The sequence below is a fragment of the Cebus imitator genome, unplaced genomic scaffold, assembly GCF_001604975.1.
Source record: "Cebus imitator isolate Cc_AM_T3 unplaced genomic scaffold, Cebus_imitator-1.0 Scaffold125, whole genome shotgun sequence".
Taxonomy (NCBI): Eukaryota; Metazoa; Chordata; class Mammalia; order Primates; family Cebidae; genus Cebus; species Cebus imitator.
The window spans coordinates 2,230,022-2,252,211 of NW_016107440.1; the positions used below are offsets into that span (position 1 = coordinate 2,230,022).

The window sequence follows — 22,190 nt, forward strand, 5'->3', positions numbered from 1 at the left end:
GTTGCCAGGCTGGAATGCAGTGGCGTGATCTCAACTCACTGCAACCTCCGCCTCCTGGGTTCAAGTGATTCTCCTGCCTCAGCCTCCCGAGTAGCTGGGACTACAGGCACATGCCACCACGCTAATTTTTATATTTTTAGTAGACTTGGGGTTTCACCATGTTGGCCAGAATGGTCTCGATCTCTTGACCTTGTGATCCGCTCACCTCGGCCTCCCAAAGTGCTAGAATTACAGGCGTGAGCCACCAGGCCCAGCCTGCTACACTATTTTTTAAGATGAGTGTGGTGTACACTTAGGATTTTCAAGTACAAGCTTCAGACACATGGCACTGAACATATTGGCGATTGATTCAAGGGGGGATTGATTCAAGTTCTAAATCGGCTGGTCAGAGTGTGACAATTTGGATTCTCAGGGCACCCTATTGTCTTTTTCTGAAGGTTTTAAAAAAAACTGGGCTACACTGCATCAGTGTAGAATAGACTTTTACTAGACTACCAGTAAAATTAACATGATGGAATATCAAGATTGATAGAGACCAGAATGACTGTCCAACCCCCATTCAAGGCTAGAATCTTCTCTCTGGCATCCCCTATAACTGAGCATCCAGGCTTCCTATTACTCTAAGTAACAGATGTAACAGAATAATGGAAAGGAAAAAAAGGGCCCCCAAATAACACTGCTATTTTCATATTCCAGCAGATGGGCCACAGAAATAGGTCATCTGATCTGCTTACAGCGAATTCTCTCCAGCAAATAATAAACGATCCTGGTCAACAAATATTTCTGCTGGTCTGACTGCTCGACAGTCATTCAATCAAGTAAAAGAGACGGTTTCTGTTTGCGCTGCTGGCAGGAAAGCGCTTTCACACTTTACCCAGGAGAAAACACACTTCCCCTTCCTTCACACCTACCTCCCCGCCTGCTCTCCAAGATGCAGTGCCTTTGTTCACGACTCTCTGGAGTTCACACTACCCTATTACACAAGGCAGCTCTTAGGACACTCCCTGGCACACAGTGAAGACTCAGGAATCCACAGCCCTCTCTACTGGCATGGACAGGAACAGCCTCCTTAGACTGATCTTAAACAGCTGATCTCCCAGGGGTAAGAAGAGGCCCAGATTCAAGAAACATGCGTTACAAGAAAGAATACCGGCTGGGGCCCTAAAATGAAGGCGAAAGTATCAAGAGCATTCAAATTTGGTCCTAAGACAGGGTTTCCTTAAATGCAGGTCGACGAAATCACCGAAGGAAGCAGGAATAGGCAGGACCACGCTGAGAAGTCTGGGTGAGGAGACGCAGTTGTCCCCAGGTGTTTTTGTAAATGCATGGGGCGCGAGGACGTGCATGTATGTGGTGGGGGAGGGACAGCGTGTGGTGTGGTTAAACCTGATTTAAACTGTTCTCAAACTACGTGACAGTTCCAGGAGGAGGTGGGGAGACGGATGATTGCTGACTTGGCATTTTACCCAGAGCCAGGAGGACTGGAGGCGGGGGACCAGGAGCCGAGTATCCCAGGAGAGAACAAGCCTCACAACTAGCAGTCTTCAGGGTAAAAGAGACCTGCACACAACCTCAAACCACCCACAAATGCTTGAACGGCACTTAGGTCTACACTCTCAAACGCACACACTGGGGGCTTCTTTTCTTTCGTGACTTCCCAGCAACTCAATAAAATATGAAGGAACAAGATTATCCCCATTTTAGAGCTGTGAGAACACAGGTTCTTCAAGAACGTCACCTATTTGTCCAAAATCCCAAAGCAAGCAGGCCAGGGGCATTGTCAGTTTCCCGTGACTTCCTGGTCTAGTTCTGTCTGCCCCACAAGTGGAGACCCAGCAGCAAGAGGAGGCTTAGGCTGGGGAGGGCGGGGGGGCGGGTGAGTTGGGGGGATCCAGAGGAAGAGAGTGAGTTTCATGGAGAAGGGAGCTATTGGAAGCACTTGCAGTAACGACAAGCAAAAGCCGGCAATTAAAAAAAAACAAAAGCTGCCATTCCAAAAATATAAAACACAGACGTGTGGGTTCTCAAAGCCTACCCAACAGTCAAGGCCGCTCAGCGCTAAGGCCCTGAGTGGGCACTCGCTGGAAAGGGAAGGCTGAGACATAACAATGCCCCAGGTAACAATCCCGAGATGACAAAAAGGGCACCTATGTTCTTGCTCCTTGAAGAAAGCAGAGGAACATGGGAACATGTGCTCTACTTTATTTTTTCTTTTTTTTTTTTTTGAGACAGAGTCTTACTCTGTCGCCGAAGCTGGGGTGCAGTGGTGCCATCTTGGCTCACTGCAGCCTCCGCCTCGCCTCCCAGGTCCCAGCAATTCTCCTGCCCCAGCCTCCCAAGTAGCTGGGATTATAAGCACTCACCACCCGGCCAGGCTAACTTTTTATTTTTAGTAGAGATGGGGTTTCACCATGTTGGCCAGGCTGGTCTCAAACTCCTGGCCTCCAGTGATCCGCCCACCTCAGCCTCCCCAAGTGCTGGGATTACAGGTGTGAGCCACTATGCCCGACCAATTTTTTTTCTTTTTCCTTTAGGAAGTTAAAGTAGAAACACTATTTGGAATTCAAAAGTCATTTGAATGGACCGTCATATTCCCTGACAATGCTAAACAAAGGAGAATCACTCCTGGGGGTGAAATGGTTAAAGAAGAAAGCTGGTTTGGAACTCAAATGTCACTTCGATGAATGATTACATTCTCTGACAATGCCAAACCGACAGGCAGTGGAGCCTGGTGGGAGGATAAGAGCTACCTGGTGACTCACCTGGCTGGAATCAGCAGGTCCTAAAAAGGCAACCGCCCCCTCCGTGTGGTAGGTAATCAAGGCACCCATTTAGAGGCTTGCCAGTCAAAAGGAACCCACCCCAGTGTCCATGGTTGGAGCTCAACGCCACATCAAACAGCTCTGGCCCTGGAGCCCAAAGCCACTGACTGGCCCCTGCCCATCACCCACGTGACTAGGTGCCTGCCCCGCTCACTTTCGGGAAGGGGGTCCCATTCCTGCTCTGTTTCCCCAAGCCTGAATCTCAACCTTGGGGCCCTTCCTCCAAACCTCCCCCAGGTGGGGACTGGCAGGCCTCTGGGAGCTAATCCCGCCCACAACCAGACCCACCTGGGGAGGGACTCACCAGACCCCCTGGGACAGGGCCCCGGAGCAGAAAAAGCCCAGCATCCTTAAACACCTGCTGATATGCTACACGTGGGCCCAGCTCTTGATCATGCACCAAACCAGATATTAAGAAGCCTAAGAGTCAGATGCTGCCCTTAATGAATGTGGGGCCTAAAAGAGCTACCACCTGGTCCACACAGCCAGCACTCGTGTATAAAAGCACTTAATATGCTCCGAAGCTACATTTATGTACTTGTGTGGTATGATGAAATGAAAGAATGAACATTTGCTTCTCTCAGGAAAATGAAAAAAAATTTCAGCAATCAGAGTGAAGCCTGATTTTAAAAAGATGATTTTTAGAATGGAGCCCATGAGTCAGATGAATATCCATGTGAAAATTTTCAGTTTTTGACAGCAGTTAGATAAGTCAAAATAAAATGTTACGAATCTAAAAACAAAAAAAAAATAAATCCGCTGAGTGACTGGAGGTTGAAGGAGACACACGTTTCCCCCAAAAACAGAAAGTCAGCCTGAGTGAAGAGAAGACAGGCACCATCGGGGAGGATTTAAACACACAGCGGAAAATAAACAGAAGGGAGGAGGGGCTTGCCCAGGGCACAAACCACTGAGGAAGTGCCTTAACCGTATTTTTCTCTGGAGGAAGCCATTTAAGGAATCTTTATGCCCCAGTAACTGTGGGCCTGAGAGAGAGATGGCAAAACAGGCTGAATGAGAGTTCATCCCAGTCCCGGCTTACGATGTTGGGGTGCCACTCTGATGCTTTTCCTAAAATGGACAGGGTGGTGGCATGAATCAGAGGGTTATCACTGGTGAAGACGTGCTGAGCCCAAGCAACAAAATAAATGTCCATCAATCGCAGACAGCAGCTGGCCCACATGCATGAGTTTTCAGAGAAGGAAGGGGAAAAATCAGCACAGGGTGCTGATGAGCTCTGCCTGCCCCAAGGACACAACTGAGGGTGCTGACACCCCTTACCCACTGCAGACTGGAGGCAGACTGCACTTAGTTCAAGGCCAGCATTAGAAGAGAATCTTTTGAAGCAAAGGCAGTAGGATGTTCCCAAGAAATAAAATCACATCTAAGTGACAAGAGAATAACAGGAACCCTTCTATGTAATCCATGGCCTTTCAAAGACTGATGTTCCTTCAGGAATGTTCTAATAGCTATCATTTATCAAAGACTTAAGTGTCGGTCAACTTGCTGAACATTTCACAGGCTGTGTCTCATTTAATCCCCCACAAATAACCCATGAGATTATAAATACCATCATCATTCCCATTTTACAGATGGACAAACTAAGTCTCAGAGAAGTTAAGTAATTTTCCTAAGGCCACAAAGCTAGAAAACGACAGAACTCAGAATGTCAGCCCAAATGTGTCTGATTCCAAAAGCTATGTTTGTTTGTTTGTTTTGAGACAGGGTCTCCCTCTGTCGCCCAGGCTGGAATGCAGTGACAATATCACAGCTCACTGCAGCCTTAACCTCCCAGGTTCAAGCAATCCTGCCCCCTCAGCTTTCCAAATAGCTGGGACTACAGGTGCACACCAGCATGCCTGACTGATTTTTGTATTTTTTTAGAGACGGGATTTCACCATGTTGCCAAGGCTTGTCTCAAATTCCTGGGCTCAATTGATCCTCCCGCCTCGGCCTCCCAAAGTGCTGGGATTATAGGTGTGAGCCCCCAGGCCCACACAAGCTATGCTCTTTCTACGATGTTCTACAGCCAAGAAAAATATGCATCAAGTGAGAGACTAAATTAGATGACCTCATAAACTTCCTTAGTATTAAATACTTGAGTCACCAAGAGGTTAGTGTGGTGTTGGTGGTTGTGGCATGGAACAGGAAATGTGCATTATGACAGCAAAGTATCAGGCATGGGATCCCCCAGGATCAGGGCTACAATTATTTTCATGTCACCATTTACAAATATCCCAAAGAGAATGCACAGTCAGGGCTGCACGGACTTCAGCCAGGCGCAGCGGCTCATGCCTGTAATCCCAGCACTTTGGGAGGCCAAGGCAGACAGACCACCTGAGGTCAGGACTTCAAGACCAGCCTGGCAAACAAAGCGAAACCTCTATGAAAAATACAAAAATTAGATGGGCATGGTGGTAGGCGCCTGTAATCCCACCTACTTGGGAGGCTGAGGCAGGAGAATTGCTTGAACCCAGGAGGCGGTGGTTGCAGTGAGCAGAGATCAAGCCACTGCACTCAAGCCTGGGCTACAGTGAGAGATTCCATCTGAAAAAAAGAAAATACAGTAATACAAAAATTAGCTAGGCACAGTGGTGAATGCCTGCAATCCTAGCTACTCGGGAGGCTGAGGCATGAGAACCACTTGAATCTGGGAGGTTGCAGTGAGTCAATAGACGGTACCACTGCACTCTAGCCTGGGTGACAGAGTGAGAACCTGTCTCAAAAAAGAAAAAAAAAACTCAGACTTCCCCCTGTGACCTTGGGCAAAAGACCTCACCCTTCTGTGCCTCAGTTTCCTCACTTGGAAAATGAGGAAAAGCATTGATCCTAACCCAGAGGATAATTCAGGGCTTCATTGAGGCAAAGAATTTTTTTTTCTACAAGTGCCTTGATTTTTTTTAAGAATCGCCAAGCTCCTGAAAAGAAAGCAGACACCAAAGCCCAGGCAGTGAAGAGCCAAATCTATGGGAAAACTATAGGAAAGAGTGCAAAGGTGGGGTGGGGGAGGACACAGGAAACTTTAACATCAACAAGGGCAGCATAAGAAATGTAAGAAAAAAATCCAAACTGTGCAAGAGCTCTGTGGAAACAGTCACACCCAGTAAAGAGACCTGATGTCACTGTAGGACACACTGTTATCTACTGTGGCCACGAAGGCCAAAAAGGAAAAAGACATTTTGTCCAGTGCCACTGCAAAAGCACTAAAACAAAAAGCAGCACACCGCGCACTCCTGTCCAAACCCCTATAAAACCATCGGCACTGGGAACGCCGGTTACTGCTCATCAAGATAGATGCAGCCAGGTGTGGAGGCTCACGCCTGTAAATCACAGCCCTTTAGGAGGCTGAGGCAGAGGGTGGCTCGAACTCAGGAGTTCAAGACCAGCCTGGGCAACACAGGCAGACCCCATCTCTACAAAAAACACAAACATTAGCCAGGTGTGGTAGCATGTGCCTGTGGTCTCAGCTACTCAGGAGGCTGAGGTGGGTGGATCACTGGAGCCTGGGAGGTTGACGCTGCAGTGAGCTGTGATCGTGCCATGTGTTCCAGCCCGGGTGACAGAGTAAGACCCTGTTTCGGGGGGAAAAAAGAAAGATGATGTATAAGGCCAGAGGACCGTGAACCTAAATGTGCTGTGTGACAGGGAGGGCAAGCTAAGACGACAGTGCTCTTCAGGACGAAGGCTCAAGGCTAGGAGGGCCCCAAGAGAATCCACCAAGTAGGAGAGAGGAGTAAAATGCCAACTTGGTCACCAACTACTGAAATGACAGAAAAGGGAGGCCCTGCTAACATCAGCTGGAGACCCGAGAGGGGATGCTGGAATACCCCCACGAAGGCAAATGAAGCGCAAACTGCGTGTGGACAGTGAATGAACGCACAAGCGGGGCTGCCCTAGGGTCCAACTAGCATTACTTCATTACAGTCTGCGTGGAGATCTGAAGCTGAATGCAGGCAAAACCAGGAAGGCTGCAAAGAGGCCTCTGCCCTCTCCCCACCCAGGTGGCCCGGGACACCAGCCCACAACCGGCCCCAGAGCTGTCTTCAGGAGGGCCACGGCCACTCCCTCCCTTGCCATACTGGCGCCTAAACGCATGGGTTTGATCTGATAGGATTAACTCTCATGTTTTGCACAAGTTCTGTAGAGAGCTAGAGATGAAGGCCAGAAGTGTAAATAGCAGCAGCAGACACCATTCTTCTGTAATCAACATAAACTGCTAATAACAGCCACGTGGCAGCATTCTAGATGCCTTTAAAAAACATCATGCTTTCAAATGCCTTGCCCTGGGTTTGAGTGTTTAAGTCACACTTTGGATTACAAAGGCACGCTGGAGAAGAATCGCAGGTGCAGTGAAGGTCTCCAGTAGGCTGCATGAACTGAGTTTAGAATTTCCCACCCAGAGTCCATAATGCTGCCCGTCTGGCCTGTGATGCTTTTTCACACAACCACTATCAGCATACGGGTCAAAGTCCTCAGGGGTTGGGGGGCGGGAACCAAGCAGAATTAAATAGGAGGGCCAGAAGAGCCCTTCCTGACACCAACACTTCCCACAGACCAGCACTGGCATGTGCGACCTGTGAGGCCGGCGAGTACCCACCTGGCACACTCCAAATCCTGCCCCTAATCTTCCAATAACTGCCTCATGTCTGAGCACAGGGCAGGCCTCCCCCACTTTACAGTAACTCTAAGGGAAGAACTGGCCCCTTAAGACATCTTTGTTAGAATGCACAGTTCAAGAACCCTATGGCCCAGCAGTTCCACTCTCTCAGTACCTACCTACCCTAGAGAAAACTCACAGGTGCTGCAGGGGTGTGTACAGCAGTGTTTTTGATAACTGTGTGTGTGTGTGTGTGTGTGTGTGTGTGTGTGTGTGTGTGTGTGTGTTTGTTTGTTTGTTTTCAGACAATCTTGATCTGTCGTCCAGGCTGGAGTGCAATGTCGCAATATCAGCTCACTGCAACCTCTGCCTCCCAGGTTCAAGCGATTCTTCTGCCTCAGCCTCCTGAGTAGCTGGGACTACAGGCTCATGCCACCACATCTGGCTAATTTTTGTATTTTTAGTAGAGACGGGGTTTCACCATATTGGCCAGGCTGGTCTCCAACTCCTGACTTCGTGATCTGCCTGCCTTGGCCACCCAAAGTGCTGGGATTACAGGTGTGAGCCACCGCGCCCAGCTGGTAACAGCTTTTTTAACAGTAAAGGATTTGGAAATGACTGAGAGGCCCATGAATTAGGGAAAGGTGAAGTAATTGTGTGGCCTTCTAATTCTAATGGAGACCAGGCAGAGGTTAAACAAAATCAAGGAGACCTTTGCATACAAGCCCAGGAACTTTCACCAAACCGACTGAGGCTGAGCGAGGAAGAAGCAATTCAGTAAAGAGATCTCATGTAATCCTCAGCCAATGCACTTAACTTTTTGTTAAGTCCTATAGGTCTAGATGTGAGTATGTGAGGCAGCTGAAGACCAGCAAGTCTGTGACAGTGCTCAACCTCTGGGGAAGGGACTGGGATCAGGAACAGTCATCAAGGAAGACTTTAGGCTTGCTCAAGAAGTTTTGCATTTTTTCACTTCCAGAGAATGTGTTCATGTACTAACTTGCACAATGAAAATTTCATTTAAATTTTTTTCAAAAAAGGAAAAGAAACAGGCCCTGTTCAATGCATTTCAATAACATGTTTGGGGCAATTTCACCCTGAATCTGGCCCACGCTTCCCAGGGGCTGTGAGCTCAGCAGTGCACACCTGCGTTTCCAGCCAGCAGCGGGCTTTGCAGCACAGATCTGGTTTCCACAGTGCAAGTGCAACTCTGCGGGTTGTTAAATTCAAATGCTAGTTCAAGGCAAAGGCAGGGAAAAAAGAGAAAGCATGCCAAAGGGACTTCTGGTCATCCAAAGGGATAGACTAGGAGTAATTCCGGTTCTCCTAACCCAGCACTGCGGCTCTCCAACACAACCGCACACTCCCCGATAAGCCAGCCCCTGCCCAACCACACTTCCTCCATACCAGGCCTGTCTGTGGTTTTGACTCTTCCAGCTGGGAATCAGGAGTCCTAACATAAATCCAAATCCCCTGAGCTAATCCCATTGGACAAACTCTAAAACATTATTATTCACTCACTGGGGACTCCTAGCCATATGGGATACTGCTTTTTAAACACAGATGCACACCCCTCCTCCTCCTCAAAGCACTACCTAGAGAGTCCTTAGAAACACAGAATTGGCTGTGCACAGGTACATCTGTAATCCCAGCACTTTGGGAGGCCAGAGTGAGAGAGTCACTTAAGGCCAGGAGTTTTGAGACCAGACTGAGCAACAGAGCAAGACCCTGTCTCTACAAAAGATTTAAAAATTGGCCATGTGTGGTGGAGCCTACCTGTGGTCTTAGCTGCTTGGGAGGCCGAGGTGGGAGAATGGCTCAAGCCCGGGAGGTCAAGGCTGCAGTGACCTGTGATCATGCCACTGCACTTCAGCCTAGACAACAGAGCAAGACTGTTGAAAGAAAAGGAAAAAAAAAGAAAGGAAAGGAAAGGAAGACAAAATTACAATATTTAGAATCTGCTAAGCAAAACTAACTTATGGCAGTAGAAATCAGATTTATGGTACTTCTGGTTGGGGGTGGGGCTTATAATGGTCACGAGGAACTCATCTGGGGTGATAGAAATGTTCTGTCTCCATATGCATGTGTCAAAACTGATTAAGCGGCACACTTAAGATCTGTGCTGTATGTAAATTACACCTCAATTAAAAAAATAACTACTCAAACACAGTTTCTCTCCCGGCTGCAGCAGAACTCTGAGCTGTCCTATCAGACATCGGAAATCTCTGTTGTGCTATGCAAGGAGCAGGAGTACCATGGCGACAGTCACCATAAAAATAGATAACAAGATTAAAAATGGACGCAGGACACATGAATTTAAGAACAGCACACCAAGAGCAATTCATTTTCAGCAGAAGAAAAATAGAAAGAAGAGAGGGAGTTTTCAATTCCTCCGGCACTTTGAAAAGCAGCCACTGAATGCGGTTGTTTTTGCTAAGAGAGTTGTATATGGCTTCCTGATACTCAAATGACAAAAAAGGCTGACAACTGGGTTTTGGTTTTCTTATTTCTCTCTGAGACAGGGTATCTCTCTGTTGCCCAGACTGGAGTTGCGTGGCACCAGCACAGCTCACTGCAGCCTTGACCTCCCCAGGTTCAGGTGATCCTCCTCCCTCAGCCTCCCAAGTAGCTGTGACTGCAGGTGTACACCACCACACCTGGCCCATTTTTATATTTTTTATAAAGATGGGGTTTCACCATGTTGCCCAAGCTGGTCTTGATCTGCTGGGCTCAATCAATCCTCCCACCTCAGCCTCTCAATGTCTTTGAATTACAGGTGTCAGCCACCATGCCCACCTGAGACCTATTATTTGTTATCATATTTTACTTTCTTTAAAAGAAAAAAAAAAAAAAAAGGCAGGGCTCATGCCTACTGTAATTCCAGCACTTTGGGAGGCTGAGGTGGGAGGATCACCTGAGGTTAGGAGTTCAAGACCAGCCTGGCTATCAAGGCAAACCCCGTCACTACTAAAAAATACAAAAATTAGCCAGGCATGGTGGCGGATGCCCGTAATCCCAGCTACTTGGGAGGCTGAAGCAGGGAGAATTGCTTGAAACCAGAGGACAGAGGTTGCAGTGAGCCGAGATCGCATCACTGCACTCCAGCCTGGGAAACAGAGCAAGACTGTCTCAAATTAAAAAAAAACAAAAACAAAAAGCATGTTAGCCTAAGTTTTCCCCAAACCCACCATATGTAGCCCAGCAAACCAATTCACAGAAATTCAACAAGCACAGTTGATGTGACAGACACCATGTGAGGCACAAATGACACAGAGACGAAGACGACTTTGGCCTGTCACTAAGTGTACAAAAATTTTCAACTCAAGTTCTAAATAACTAAGTCCTGTCTATGCTTTTCACATACATCCAAAACTGCCATTTGTTAAGTCCATGCACCCCAAAATTGCTTCATCCCATATAAAGAGAGCACTTTCTTGCCAAATAACTGATTTCTCAAACGGCAATATGCAAGCATAAATCACTCGGAGACAAAAATCACCTTATGATGATGTCCACAGATGAGCTAAACCTCTACTCTTTTTGCAGAGCTAAGAAACTTCTGCTCAGTGATTTAGCCCTAGCAGTGCCCCACACTTCAGCAAAAACAACAGTAAAAATAATCCAAAAATATCAGGAAGAGAAATCTAAAAGTTTTAAATAATCAATGCAGATTCTAAATAAAGCATATATTTCAGCGAAAGTTAAGCAGAATTAAACTAAAAAAAAATTTCCATATGTAAGCTATAAGTAATATATATGCAAAAATTTTTTAAATGTTAAGCCAAGAGCAGTGGCTCAGGCCTATAATCCTAGCAACTTAGGAGGCTAAGGTGGGAGGATCCCTTGATCCTGGTGGGTCGAGGCTGCAGTGAATCATGATTGCACCACTGCATTCCAGCCTGGCAACAGTGTAAAATCCTGTCTCAAAAAAAAAATTTGATTCCAATTACAAATTTATTGTCTGATATAAACTAAACATATGTTTCCTGCAAAGTCCCGGTTTAAAATGTCTTTCAATCGATCTGCCCCATGTTCTCTTTAACGCTAAACTGCAGAGCAATCAGAGGGCTCCATCTCAACGCCCATGTCAGGATGGTGTTGAGCAAGATGCTCCTGGGGATATGAATCCACAGTGTGGACATGAAGTGGAAGGAGACATTCAGGGTCACACCACGTCCTCCACAGCCAAGCAGAGGACCCAGCACACACTGAAGGCCCCCTCTTAATTTAGCTGTCATTCCAGATAGAAGTGGCATGATCCCACTATTCTCTTTTTTGAGAGACGGAGTCTCGCTCTGTTACTCAGGCTGGAGTGCAGTGGCATGATCTTGGCTCACTTTAACTTCCGCCTCCCGGGTTCAAGTGATTCTTCTGCTTCAGCCTCCCGAGTAGTTGGGATTATAGACATACACCACTACACCTGGCTAATTTTTGTATTTTCAGTAGAGATTAGGTTTCACCATGTTGGCCAGGCTGGTCTCGAACTCCTGGCCTCCAGTGATCCACCCACCTCGGTCTCCCAAAGCTGGGATTACAGGCGTGAGCCGCCGCGCTCAGCATGACCCTACTACTCTGCTACATGTTAGTCTGTGTGGTGCTTTATTACTGGCCATTTCCTCCTCAAACTGTCTTGCTTTCCCTAAGGACTAAATTTAATTTTCAGCATCCCTGCGGTCACAAACTAAGTTCTGACCTGGTTTAAAATAGTTATCCTCATCCTTTGTTTCCTTTTTATGAGCCAAGGTCTCGCTTTGTCACCCAGGCCTCAAAATCTAGGCCCCAGTGCGCCTCCCACCCCAGCCTCCTAAGTAACTGGGACCATGGCAGGTGTACCACCATGCTTCGCTAATTTTTCTAATTTTTGCACGGACAAGTTCTCTCTCTGTTGCCCAGGTCAGTCTTGAATTCCTGAGCTCAAGCAATCCGCCCACCTCAGTCTCCCGAAGTGCTGAAATTACAGGCCTGAGTCAATGCACCTAGCCTGTTTTTTGTTTTGTTTTTGTTTTTGAGACTTACTTGAACCCGGGAGATGGAGGTTGTGGTGAGCAGAGATCATGCCACTGCACTTCAGAGTCTCCTTGAATCCCGGAGGTGGAGGTTGTGATGAGCCGAGATTGTGCCACTGCACTTCAGAGTCTGCACTTCAGAGTGGCACGATCTCGGCTCACCACAACCTCCACCTCCCGGGTTCAACTGATTCTCCTTTCTCGGCCTCCTGAGTAGCTGGGACTACAGGCATGTGCTAAAATGCCAAGCTAAGTTTTGTATTTTTAGTAGAGACAGGGTTTCACTATGTTGGCCAAGCTGGTCTTGAACTCCGGACCTCGTGATCCACCCACCTCAGCCTCCCAAAGTGATGGGATTACAGGCACTGAGCCACTGTGCCCGGCCTTTTGTTTTATTTTTTCATTCTTTCTAAAATTATCCCAATAGGGTCTCTCAAAAATGCTGGGTCCTATTTATAAACATTTTTTAAAGAACACACTTGAAGATATTGACTCAAATACTTGCCACTGGAGGTAAGGCCCCTATCCTATGTGTCTTTTGGCTTTGACAAGTCACATATTAAATAACTGACCCCAGAAATTGGAAGAGACTTTGGCGGTCCACCTAATTCCTGTCCTTCTCTTCTACAGCAACCCTCATCGACAGCATTCAGCTCTACTTAAACACCTCCAACAGCGGTAAGCTCACTACTTCCTGGGCAGACATTTCCTCTGCTGGACAGATCTCCCAGCTAGAAAATCCTTTTTCATGTTGAACTGAAATCTGCTGTCCCAGTCTTTCAGGTTAAAGGAGACCTTAAAGTCTGTGATCAGCCTGGTCGCTGATCATTCTACAGACAAGGAATCATGTAATCATGCCATAGATGAGGAATCTGCAGCTACAGAGAATAAAGCAACCGTTCCATCCATTGGTTGTATTCGAACACCAGGAGCAAAAATGAACAAGTCTCCTCCTTCCTATGTCCGAGAGCCAGGAAACCATTTGAAGGTGCCACCGTGTATCCATCAAATGAACGTAGTTCAGTCATTCCCCATCCTCCAGCATCCTGGTCTCCTTTCTGGGATCATCGCTTGCTTATGTCCCTGTTAACCCTTGGCTCTCCAGTGTCCAAATGTTACGTGACCAGCCAAGGTCATTAAGACTAGATCTTGTGATTAGATCGCTGAATTTCTGGTCCTGTTACAAACTGCATTTCATTTTTTAAAAGCCATATCTTAGAGCTAAGCTCACTGACACATGAGCGTAGTCCCAGCCACTTGGGAGGCTGAGGCAGGAGGAACGCTTCAGCGCAGGAGTTCGAATCCAGCAGGACAACATGGCATGACTCATGACTCTCTAACATAAAAATAAAAATAAGGCCGGGCACAGTGGCTCATGCCTGTAATCCTAGCATTTTGGGAGGCAGAGGCACACGGATCACCTGAGGTCGGAATTTGAGACCAGCCTGACCAGAGAAACCCATCTCTACTAAAAATACATAATTTGCCAGGCACGGTGGTGCATGCCTGTAATCCTAGCTACTTAGGAGGCTAAGGCAGGAGAATCGCTTCAACCCAGGAAAAGGAGGTTGTGGTGAGCCAACATCGTGGCACTCTAGACTAGGCAACAAGAGTGAAACTCAGTCTCAAAAAAAAAATTAATAATAAATAAATAAGAATAAAAGCCTCATCCACTCAAGGCTCACACTGAACTCACAAACATCAGAAAAATCCCAAGGCTTTTTTTCCCCATGCCCTGACCCTCCTCGGTGGACCTGGGCCAACCTGGGGTCAAGGACTCTGTCTTACATTGTGACTCCAGTCCCTAACCCTGAGCCTGACACACAGCGGGCAGACACTAAAGATTAATCACTGAATGAATCATCTACTCTCCCCTCTCTTGTCCTTGAACAATAAAAACTTTTAAAAATTGCAGAAGTCCCCACTGTGGAACATATCTACAACTAGAGAAAAGACAAATAATACAAACGTTAAAAAAAAAAAAAAGTCACATACCTCAACTCATACAGAAACAACTGGCATTTCTATTTTGATATTACTATTATTAGTCTATTTCCTTCCAGTCATTTTCTAAGCACACTGCTTTATTAACATTTGAAATCACACTGTAGATGTCCCTTAGCGTTTGGCAGAAACATTTTCCCCTGTTATTTTAAAGCTATTCCTAAACATCATCTTTCATGGCTTCCTAACATTCTGTTTTAAAGACATCTATCAGAATTCACTCATCTGTTACCTCTAGCCCACACCATTGGATATTTACGTTATTCTCGAGTTTTTACTATAGTTTTAAAAAGACCTCAGAATATTCCATCTCTGTGCATAAATCACCATCTACATTTTGGATATGGTCTCAGCTACATCCCCAGAAGTGGTATTATCTTATCAGGACATATGAACAGCTCAAAACGCAACAATTCAAATTTTTAAACCTAAATCAGACTTTACATTCATCCCTTACTGAATTTGTTTTCTTTTTAATTTGCACCTCTAATTCTAGACGACTCCGAGCCTTGATTTGTCTGCAAAACCTGCAATCCCTCCCACTCCTGCGCCACCAACAAATCTGATGAACGTGCCTTCTGTATCTTCACTGACACCAGGAAAGCGTTGACCAGATCAAGGCCAAGAATGGAACTCTACTGTACTCATTTTCAGATCTCCTTCCAGGCTGCCTCAGTGCTACAAATTAAAAGTTTCAGGGGGTTGTTAAGTTAGTAACACCATCCAGCCCACATGTGACCCCTTACAGTTTGACATGGACCATCATACCTCAATAAACTGTTAAATACTGAAGTTAAAATGGACCATAGTTGCTGCACTGTTCCTCTGGTCTAGTAACTAAACCACCATATAAGGTAGGAAATAGATTTAATTTGATATGATTCAGCTGGCTTCTGGTTATCCTTGCATCCTACAGCCACACATTTTTAAACAAATGCACTTCAGTTTCATGTTTTTAATGTTTCAAAAGCTTTGAAACATTACTTTGAGACAGGGTCTCACTCTGTTGCCCAGGCTGGAGTGCAATGATATGATCTCCGCTCACTGCAGCCTCCACCTCCTGCAGGGCTCAAGCGCTCCTCCCGCCTCTGCCTCCTGAGTAGCTGGGAGTACAGGCATGCACCACCACACCCAGCTAGTTTTTTTTTTTTTTAATTATTATTTTTTGTAGAGACAGGGTCTCAACCATGTTGCCCAGGCTGGCCTCAAACTCCTGGACCCAAGCAATCTTCCTGCCTCAGCCTCCCAAAGTGCTCAGATTACAGGCATGAGCCACTACAGCCAGATCAACATTTTAAAATCACTGAAGTTAGTAATGGCAGGGTGACTCCTGGTCAGTCTGTCTCATCTGTGGCTCATCTGGGAAGACCTCTCAGTCTTGTGTGGAAAACAAGACTATTCTAGGCCACAGAGTCCTGAACGTACTCACTTAGGCTGGAACCCCAAATCAGCCCATTTTCTGGGAGTCATTTGGATCAACAAGCTCTTGAGAACTGTTCGTCATAGTCGACACTTGCCGACTGTGACTCACAACTCACCAAGGTATGACCTCAACATCATTCTGAGATCCCTGCCAGCCAGAAGTGGAAAATGGGAAGGGTGGAGAAATCTTGGGGTCACTCAGAATTTGCCTTACTATGGAGAACACAGGTCAAGACCCTCTACAATTCCTTTGCCATTGTCATAAAAATATTTCAAAGTCCCAGCCAGCAGCTTCTCAAAAAGTGCTGTTGATTTGCCTTAAACAAATCCAGTGCACAGAAATATCTCAGATTCCATAATGCCACACTCCTACCCGGACTCCTCAGTGGCCACCCAGAGCCCATGACAGCAATCCCGAATTTCCTGGCTTGGCATTCGAGTCTCTTGAAAACTGAGACCGCAAAGCAAAACGCCTACAGGACTAAGTCGTGGATGGAAAGTGAACAGACTGAGGCGAAAGGAAGCCCCGGGACCATGAGCCTGCCTCCTGTCCGCAGGGGACAGCCTTCTCAGCTTGAGATGAACACCAGGTCTGACTCCTTAAAAGAGCTGCAAATCCAGAGATTTTTCTGGATTTTTTCCCCAATTTTTAAACATCTTTATGTAGTCCAAAGTATAACATATCCTTATGCTTAAAACCCTCCTTGGCCACCAGTTTACAACCTTTGCCCTATAAGTGACCCCGGCCCACTTTAACAACTTGATTTCTCTCTAATCTCTAACAAGAACCCTCTGTTCTTCTCTCTGACACAATCATAGACTTTACACATTCCTAACTCCAAGGCTTTGCCCATTCTATACACCTCCCCAACTCTGCAGCACGCTGAAACACCAAAAACAGTTCATCCCAGACTTCCTTGTCCCCAAACCTTTTTCCAAGCCACACAGCACAGATCACTCCCGGCTTCTCTGAGCCCCACAGGAAATGATTTTTCATGTTGGCATTTAATCACCTTGGCTTGCTCCTTAATCAAGGTGTCTCTCATCTTTCCAAACAGTCTGTAAATCTACCCTTCCTCATGCCTTCTTCCACCTTACTAGTTACAGTAGCTCTTCACTTAAACAGCTTAACAAATACTCACTGAATGTGAAAACTCTGTTTTTTTCACACTGTGGGTTATGATCCATTAGAGGACGATTAGATCAACTTAGTGGGAGACAACAGCTTTTTGAGTGAACAATAATAGACTAGAAAATAGAAACATCAGAGATGACACCGAGCAAAGGGAGGTAGTACTTTATGAACTTAGATTCGATTTCTTTATACATGATTGTAGGTACTAGGTCACGATGTAAATTTCATTTCTTAAGGTAAGTCACAGTCAAAACAGTACAGACACTGCTTTCCAATGAGTCAATAAGCTTGACAACTTCTCCACTGCAATTAGTCTTTGGACAGTCAGATACACCCGATAAAGAAAATTATCTGATTCCCAAATCCTCTTCCCCTACTAGTTCACTCACTGATCCTGCATCTCAGAGAAACAAGGAGGCTAAGTAACAGTAATTACGTTCTCAGCTCAATCCACAGCTTTTTGCAACCATCATTCAAATTCAGATGTTGCATGTTGAGGCCTGGGGAATTTGTTCAGCAAATCACTCTGTGTCACCCTTGCAACATGAACAGAGCTCAGGAAAAAAAAAAAAAAAAAAAAAAAAAAAAAAAAAAAAAAAAAAAAAAAAAAAAAAAAAAAAAAAAAAAAAACAGCAAGAGCTCCCCTCTACCTGCAGGGTGCCAGGCTCTGGTAGGAACGGCCCTGGGAATCACAATATCCCTAGAGTTAAAATGTCCTCCTCCCTAACTCTCTCACTCCTACCCACCCCCCAGCCCCCAGCAAAGTTCAACGTATTTCAAAGCCCAGCAATTTATTGTCTTTAGCAAATCCCATTCTACTTCCTTCTAACCTCCAATCCACCCTCGCGATTAGAAGAATCAACAGCCCCATCCTCCTCAGGGCCCAACTGCCCACAGTTGCTTTTCTAGCTTCAGGTTCAGAACCGGGCAATGTCCTGTGAATGGCAGTGCGGGAGAGAGAAACAGAAGCCCCTCGGTTCAGGCGAGTGCCATTCAGGGGCATCCTCTGCTGCCCGCCTATTACCAGCAGCCTCCCCACTTCTCCTCCAAGCCCCTTCCCTCTCCTGGCTTCTGCAGCCTCTGCAACACCAACCCCGGGGGCTCCCCCCACCCCCCACTCCTCCCTCCTCATCTCAGAGCATAGCTGCTTGCAGGACACCCACATCTGGATATCTTAGCAGCCCCAAGAAACTTCTCTACAGCCTGAGTAGTCAATTCCTTCTCTCCAAAATACACATTTCCGATTTCTCAAGTTACCAACTACAGCAGCCCCAAGGCCCTGGCATAGAATCAATTTCCACCAAGAATTAATTTCCATTCATCTCATCCCTTGACCCTGCCCTGTAAACAGATTATTTCAACAGCCATGTTTCTCAAACCCACCTTTTCCACTTCCACCGATCCCAGTGCAAACTCTGGGCACCCCACAGCTGCAGCCGCCTGCTCCCTGATGTGTCCTCCTAACATGACTTTCCAAAGCCCGTCCATTACAGTTGTTATTACAACATTCCCTCACTCGGAAATCTTGACTGTCTCCTTAGGACACACAGGGTGGCATGCAATCACCGACAGGGCTTTCTAGGACTTTCACAATCTCAACCATTGTTCCTCTCCATCTCTGTCTCCTACTGTACAGGATACGTTTCCTGGTCTGGCCAAGGCCATCTCCTTGCCTCTCTGTAAAGCCATGTTCATTCCCACCTCACAGCCCATCTCAAGAGCGTCAGCCTCCAGGAATACAGACAGTCCTGGTGACTGAGCCCTACCCACGGCTCCCTTCTCAGACTCCAACAGAACTATTTCTGCACGTCGCACTTTGACAGTTACCATTATATTTCTTGGTGTCTGATTTCCCAGGCTCACATCCTTCATGAGAGTAGACGCCCTGGAGGGAGGGAGTCATCTCTTATATCTCTGTCTCCTCCCGCTCCGAGATGGGTATGAGCCTGTGCTCCTCTGCCCCGCTTTGCAAACTATCCCACCTGTTACTTGCTTCTCCTCTTGTCTTTGGGCCCTAGGGATGAGTTACTCTCCACCTCTCCACAGGCATAACTTATTTCAAAATGTAGTACTCCACTTCCCTTCCCCAATGTCCTCCTTCCTTTATCTGATATGCTCCCACCCCAGCATCTCCACTCACTCAGGCAGCCACTGCACATTCACTTGAACGTCAACTACTAAATCACTTCCACCTAGTCAGTCCTAGGCTTCCTGCAGCCTGGGGTCTCCTTGGGGCCTCCGCCGCCTCCCAGAGAGCCTGGCACCGTGCTGGGAGCACAGCAGCTCCCCAAAAGGACCTGTAGAGTTGAACTTAATGGCCACGTTCCCTTGTGTTTCAAGGTATTTGCGACCAGGAGCTTCTGTTTACACAACACCTGGAGAGTGTGTGAAGGCAGCCTTAGGAACCTGTGGCTCCCTCACTTTGAAGCAAAGACCCCAGGTGCACCTTTCCAGAAAGGGGGTTCTAAGGAAAGCGGTGCCGGCCTGCAGGGATCCCCCGCGCCCGGCAGCCTGGCATCATGGGAACGCCTGCCCGGTGGAAGACCTACGAGGCCACCGGGAACTGGCCAGGGCTGCTCAAAACCGAGAGGCGGAGGCCCCCCTCCCCGCCAGCCAGGTGGGCTTCGTCAGGTCTGAGTCAGTTCCAAAGTGAAGGCGCTGAGCCCTGCACTCCCCGCCAGGGAAGAAAACGCTGCCTCGGAAATTGTTTGCACAGGACAAACTCCCCGTGCAGGCCCCCATTCGGGCACCGCGCGAGCCCACTGTGCCACCGCCGGGGAGGGGCAGGGGCGCGGGGGCGAGAGCGCGCGGGCAGAGGGGGTGGCGGCCAGGGCGGGAGGGGCGCGGGCCGCCCGCGGGCGGAGGGTGTGTCCCCCAGTCCCGCTGTCCCGCCCGTCCCGCAGCCCGGCCTCGCGCGCTGGCCGGAGTGGGCAGGAACCCGCAGGAACGCGCGGGGCGCGGGAGGGTCGGGCGGGCGGCCCCGCCGGAAAGGGCCGGGGAGGAGCAGGCGGGCCGGTCCACGTCCCTCCGAGTGTCGACTCCCGGCCGCCCGAAGTCAGGGAGGGGGCTCCGAGGGGGGGCGCCAGCGGCGCGCGAGGTAAACAAGGCGACGCGCGGGAGCGGCAGCCACCCCCGCCCGCCACCCCGGCCCTGCCGCAGCGCCCCGCGCCCCGCCCGCCGCGGCCCCGGCCTCCCAGACCCCCGAGGCCCCCAGGCCGCCGGCCCGGCCCCCAGGCGAGCGCGCGGGGCGTGGGAAGTTCGCAGCCGCCCCCGTCCCCGGCTGCCGCGCCGCGAGGTCCCCGCGCAGCTCACCTCGGCCCGCCACGAACGGCAGCGGCGCGCCGGGCTTCCCCGGCTCGGACGGCTCGGCTCGGACGGCTCGCTCGGCTCCGGGCTGCAGCGGCCGCTGCCCTGCACGCCCTCCCGGCGCGGCCCGCGGCCCGGCTCCGCTCCGGCCGAACGCCGAGGCTGGGTTGGCGCCCACCTGGCCGGCCTGCCCCCTCCCCGGGACACTGCGCTCACGTACGCGGCCGCGGCCACAACCCGGCCCGGATTCCCGCCCGGGAAGGGAGCGGAGCAGCGCGCCCGCCGGCGCCCTGCAGAGACGCTCGGGACACACCCCCGCCCGCCCAACCCCCGCGCCCCCGCGCCTCCCCGGCCACCCCCCGGCCGCGCACCCGCCCAGCACGCAGCCCGCCCGCCCCGTGCGCCCCGGCTACACACCCCCGGCTGCCCGTAGACAGTCGGCGCTCAATAAGTGCCCGAGCGACTCCTCGCGCACATGCGCACTTGAACCTGACCGAGTGGTGACCCCCCCACACACACCCCACCCCACCCCCCGATCGGAACCGGCAGCTGCAGCCCCGAGCCAAACTTGAGGCTTGGCTTTTCGCACCGAGCCAAAGTTTGTCTCGCTGTTGTTTTTCCAGGCCTGGCTCTGGGACGGGCTTCTCTGAGAGGGGCCAGGCTCGCCCTGGGGCGGGAATGGAGCCAGAGAGCTGGGGCGCCGCGCTCGGGAGCTCGGTGGGGACCGGGGGGACCCAGGCGGTGCAGTCCCGGCCGACCCAAGGGCCCGCGCCCGCGCCAGGGGGAGGAAGCTGGAAAGCACCTTCCCATTTTCCTTTGCACTCAGTGTTTTCTTCCCCATTTCATGACATCTCCTTCCTCTGGCGGTGTAAAGTGAGGCGTTATTTACTGTTGCTGGAATTAAATGGGAAAAAGTTAACTATTAGCCTTCAAGCCTTACGTAAACAGGACCGGTTGCTTTTGGCACCGTTAGACTCTGGCTTTTGGATAATTTGTAACAAGGAGAATTGAAGTTGTTCCATTGTGTTATTCTGTGTTTTTCAGAGATAAGACCAGAGCCACAACGGTAGTGAGGGGCCCCCATGTCTATATATGTGTTGGCATGTATATTTATATTCAAGCAAATGTAATAACTCTGAAGGTAGTGATGCCTCTCTCCTAAAAAAGTTTTTAAATATGTTTTGTATACAGTTTTTGAATTTGCCGTTCACCTTCGGTTTGAGGTGTGCTGTTTTTCTGGCAAAGAAGCAGTGGGAGTGTCCTGGAAAAGGGCTAAAGTCTTTGTAGTCAGACAAACCGGCTTGCAGTCCTGATTGAACTAAATTCGCTTTTATGATCTCCAGCAGGTTCTTCCACTCGGTACTCCAGCGTCTTCATCTGCAAGATGGAATAACACAGATAAGAGTGTCTAGCTCATAGCAAATAAGTAATAAGTATTTCCCTTCCCCCATTTCCCACCATTTGTGAAATAAGAAAATTATCTAACTAGAACCAAAATTCCTATAGGACACTTGTTATGGGCTGGGGGTGATGAGACACCAATGTCTGGAGGCGCTTTGGATCGTCACAATTGGGAGAGGGGAGCTACTGGCATCTGGTGGGTAAAGGCCAAGGAGGCTGCTAACATCCTACTCTACAGGAGGACAGCCCCCCACAACAAAGAATTGTACAGTCCGAAAAAATGCTGGCATTGCCATGGAGAAGTCCCACTATAGGAAAATCCGGCTACCCAGTAATTCAGCAATGGCGTGTTCTACCCTTTGACTCTCATGCTCTAGGAAACATTTCTTGTTTGCACTAAGAGGAACATAACGTTGTGGGGATCACCACAATTACATTAATATGAAAATGCAGATTGATTTTATTTTATTGGGTTTTTTTTTTTTTTTTTTTTTTTT

At 48.6% G+C, this 22,190-nt stretch overlaps 1 protein-coding gene across 5 annotated transcripts in view; it reads right to left on the bottom strand.

Moving 5' to 3' along the window:
- ZNF395 (zinc finger protein 395) overlaps positions 1-21,130 on the bottom strand; it is a 43,839-nt gene extending 22,709 nt beyond the window's left edge. For 2 of the 5 annotated variants that reach the window (XM_017540431.2, XM_017540430.1), the window contains exon 1: positions 20,299-20,507. Coding sequence is in view for 1 of the 5 variants with exons in the window: in XM_017540429.2 (XP_017395918.1) it covers positions 21,095-21,102 (8 nt within the window). In the remaining 4 variants the exon portion in view is untranslated. Of the gene's footprint in view, positions 1-9,195; positions 9,223-20,298; positions 20,508-21,094 lie in introns of those variants that run through there. The other 3 variants (XM_017540429.2, XM_037742679.1, XM_037742678.1) reach the window with 3 other exon arrangements.
- Positions 21,131-22,190: the final 1,060 nt, after the last annotated feature.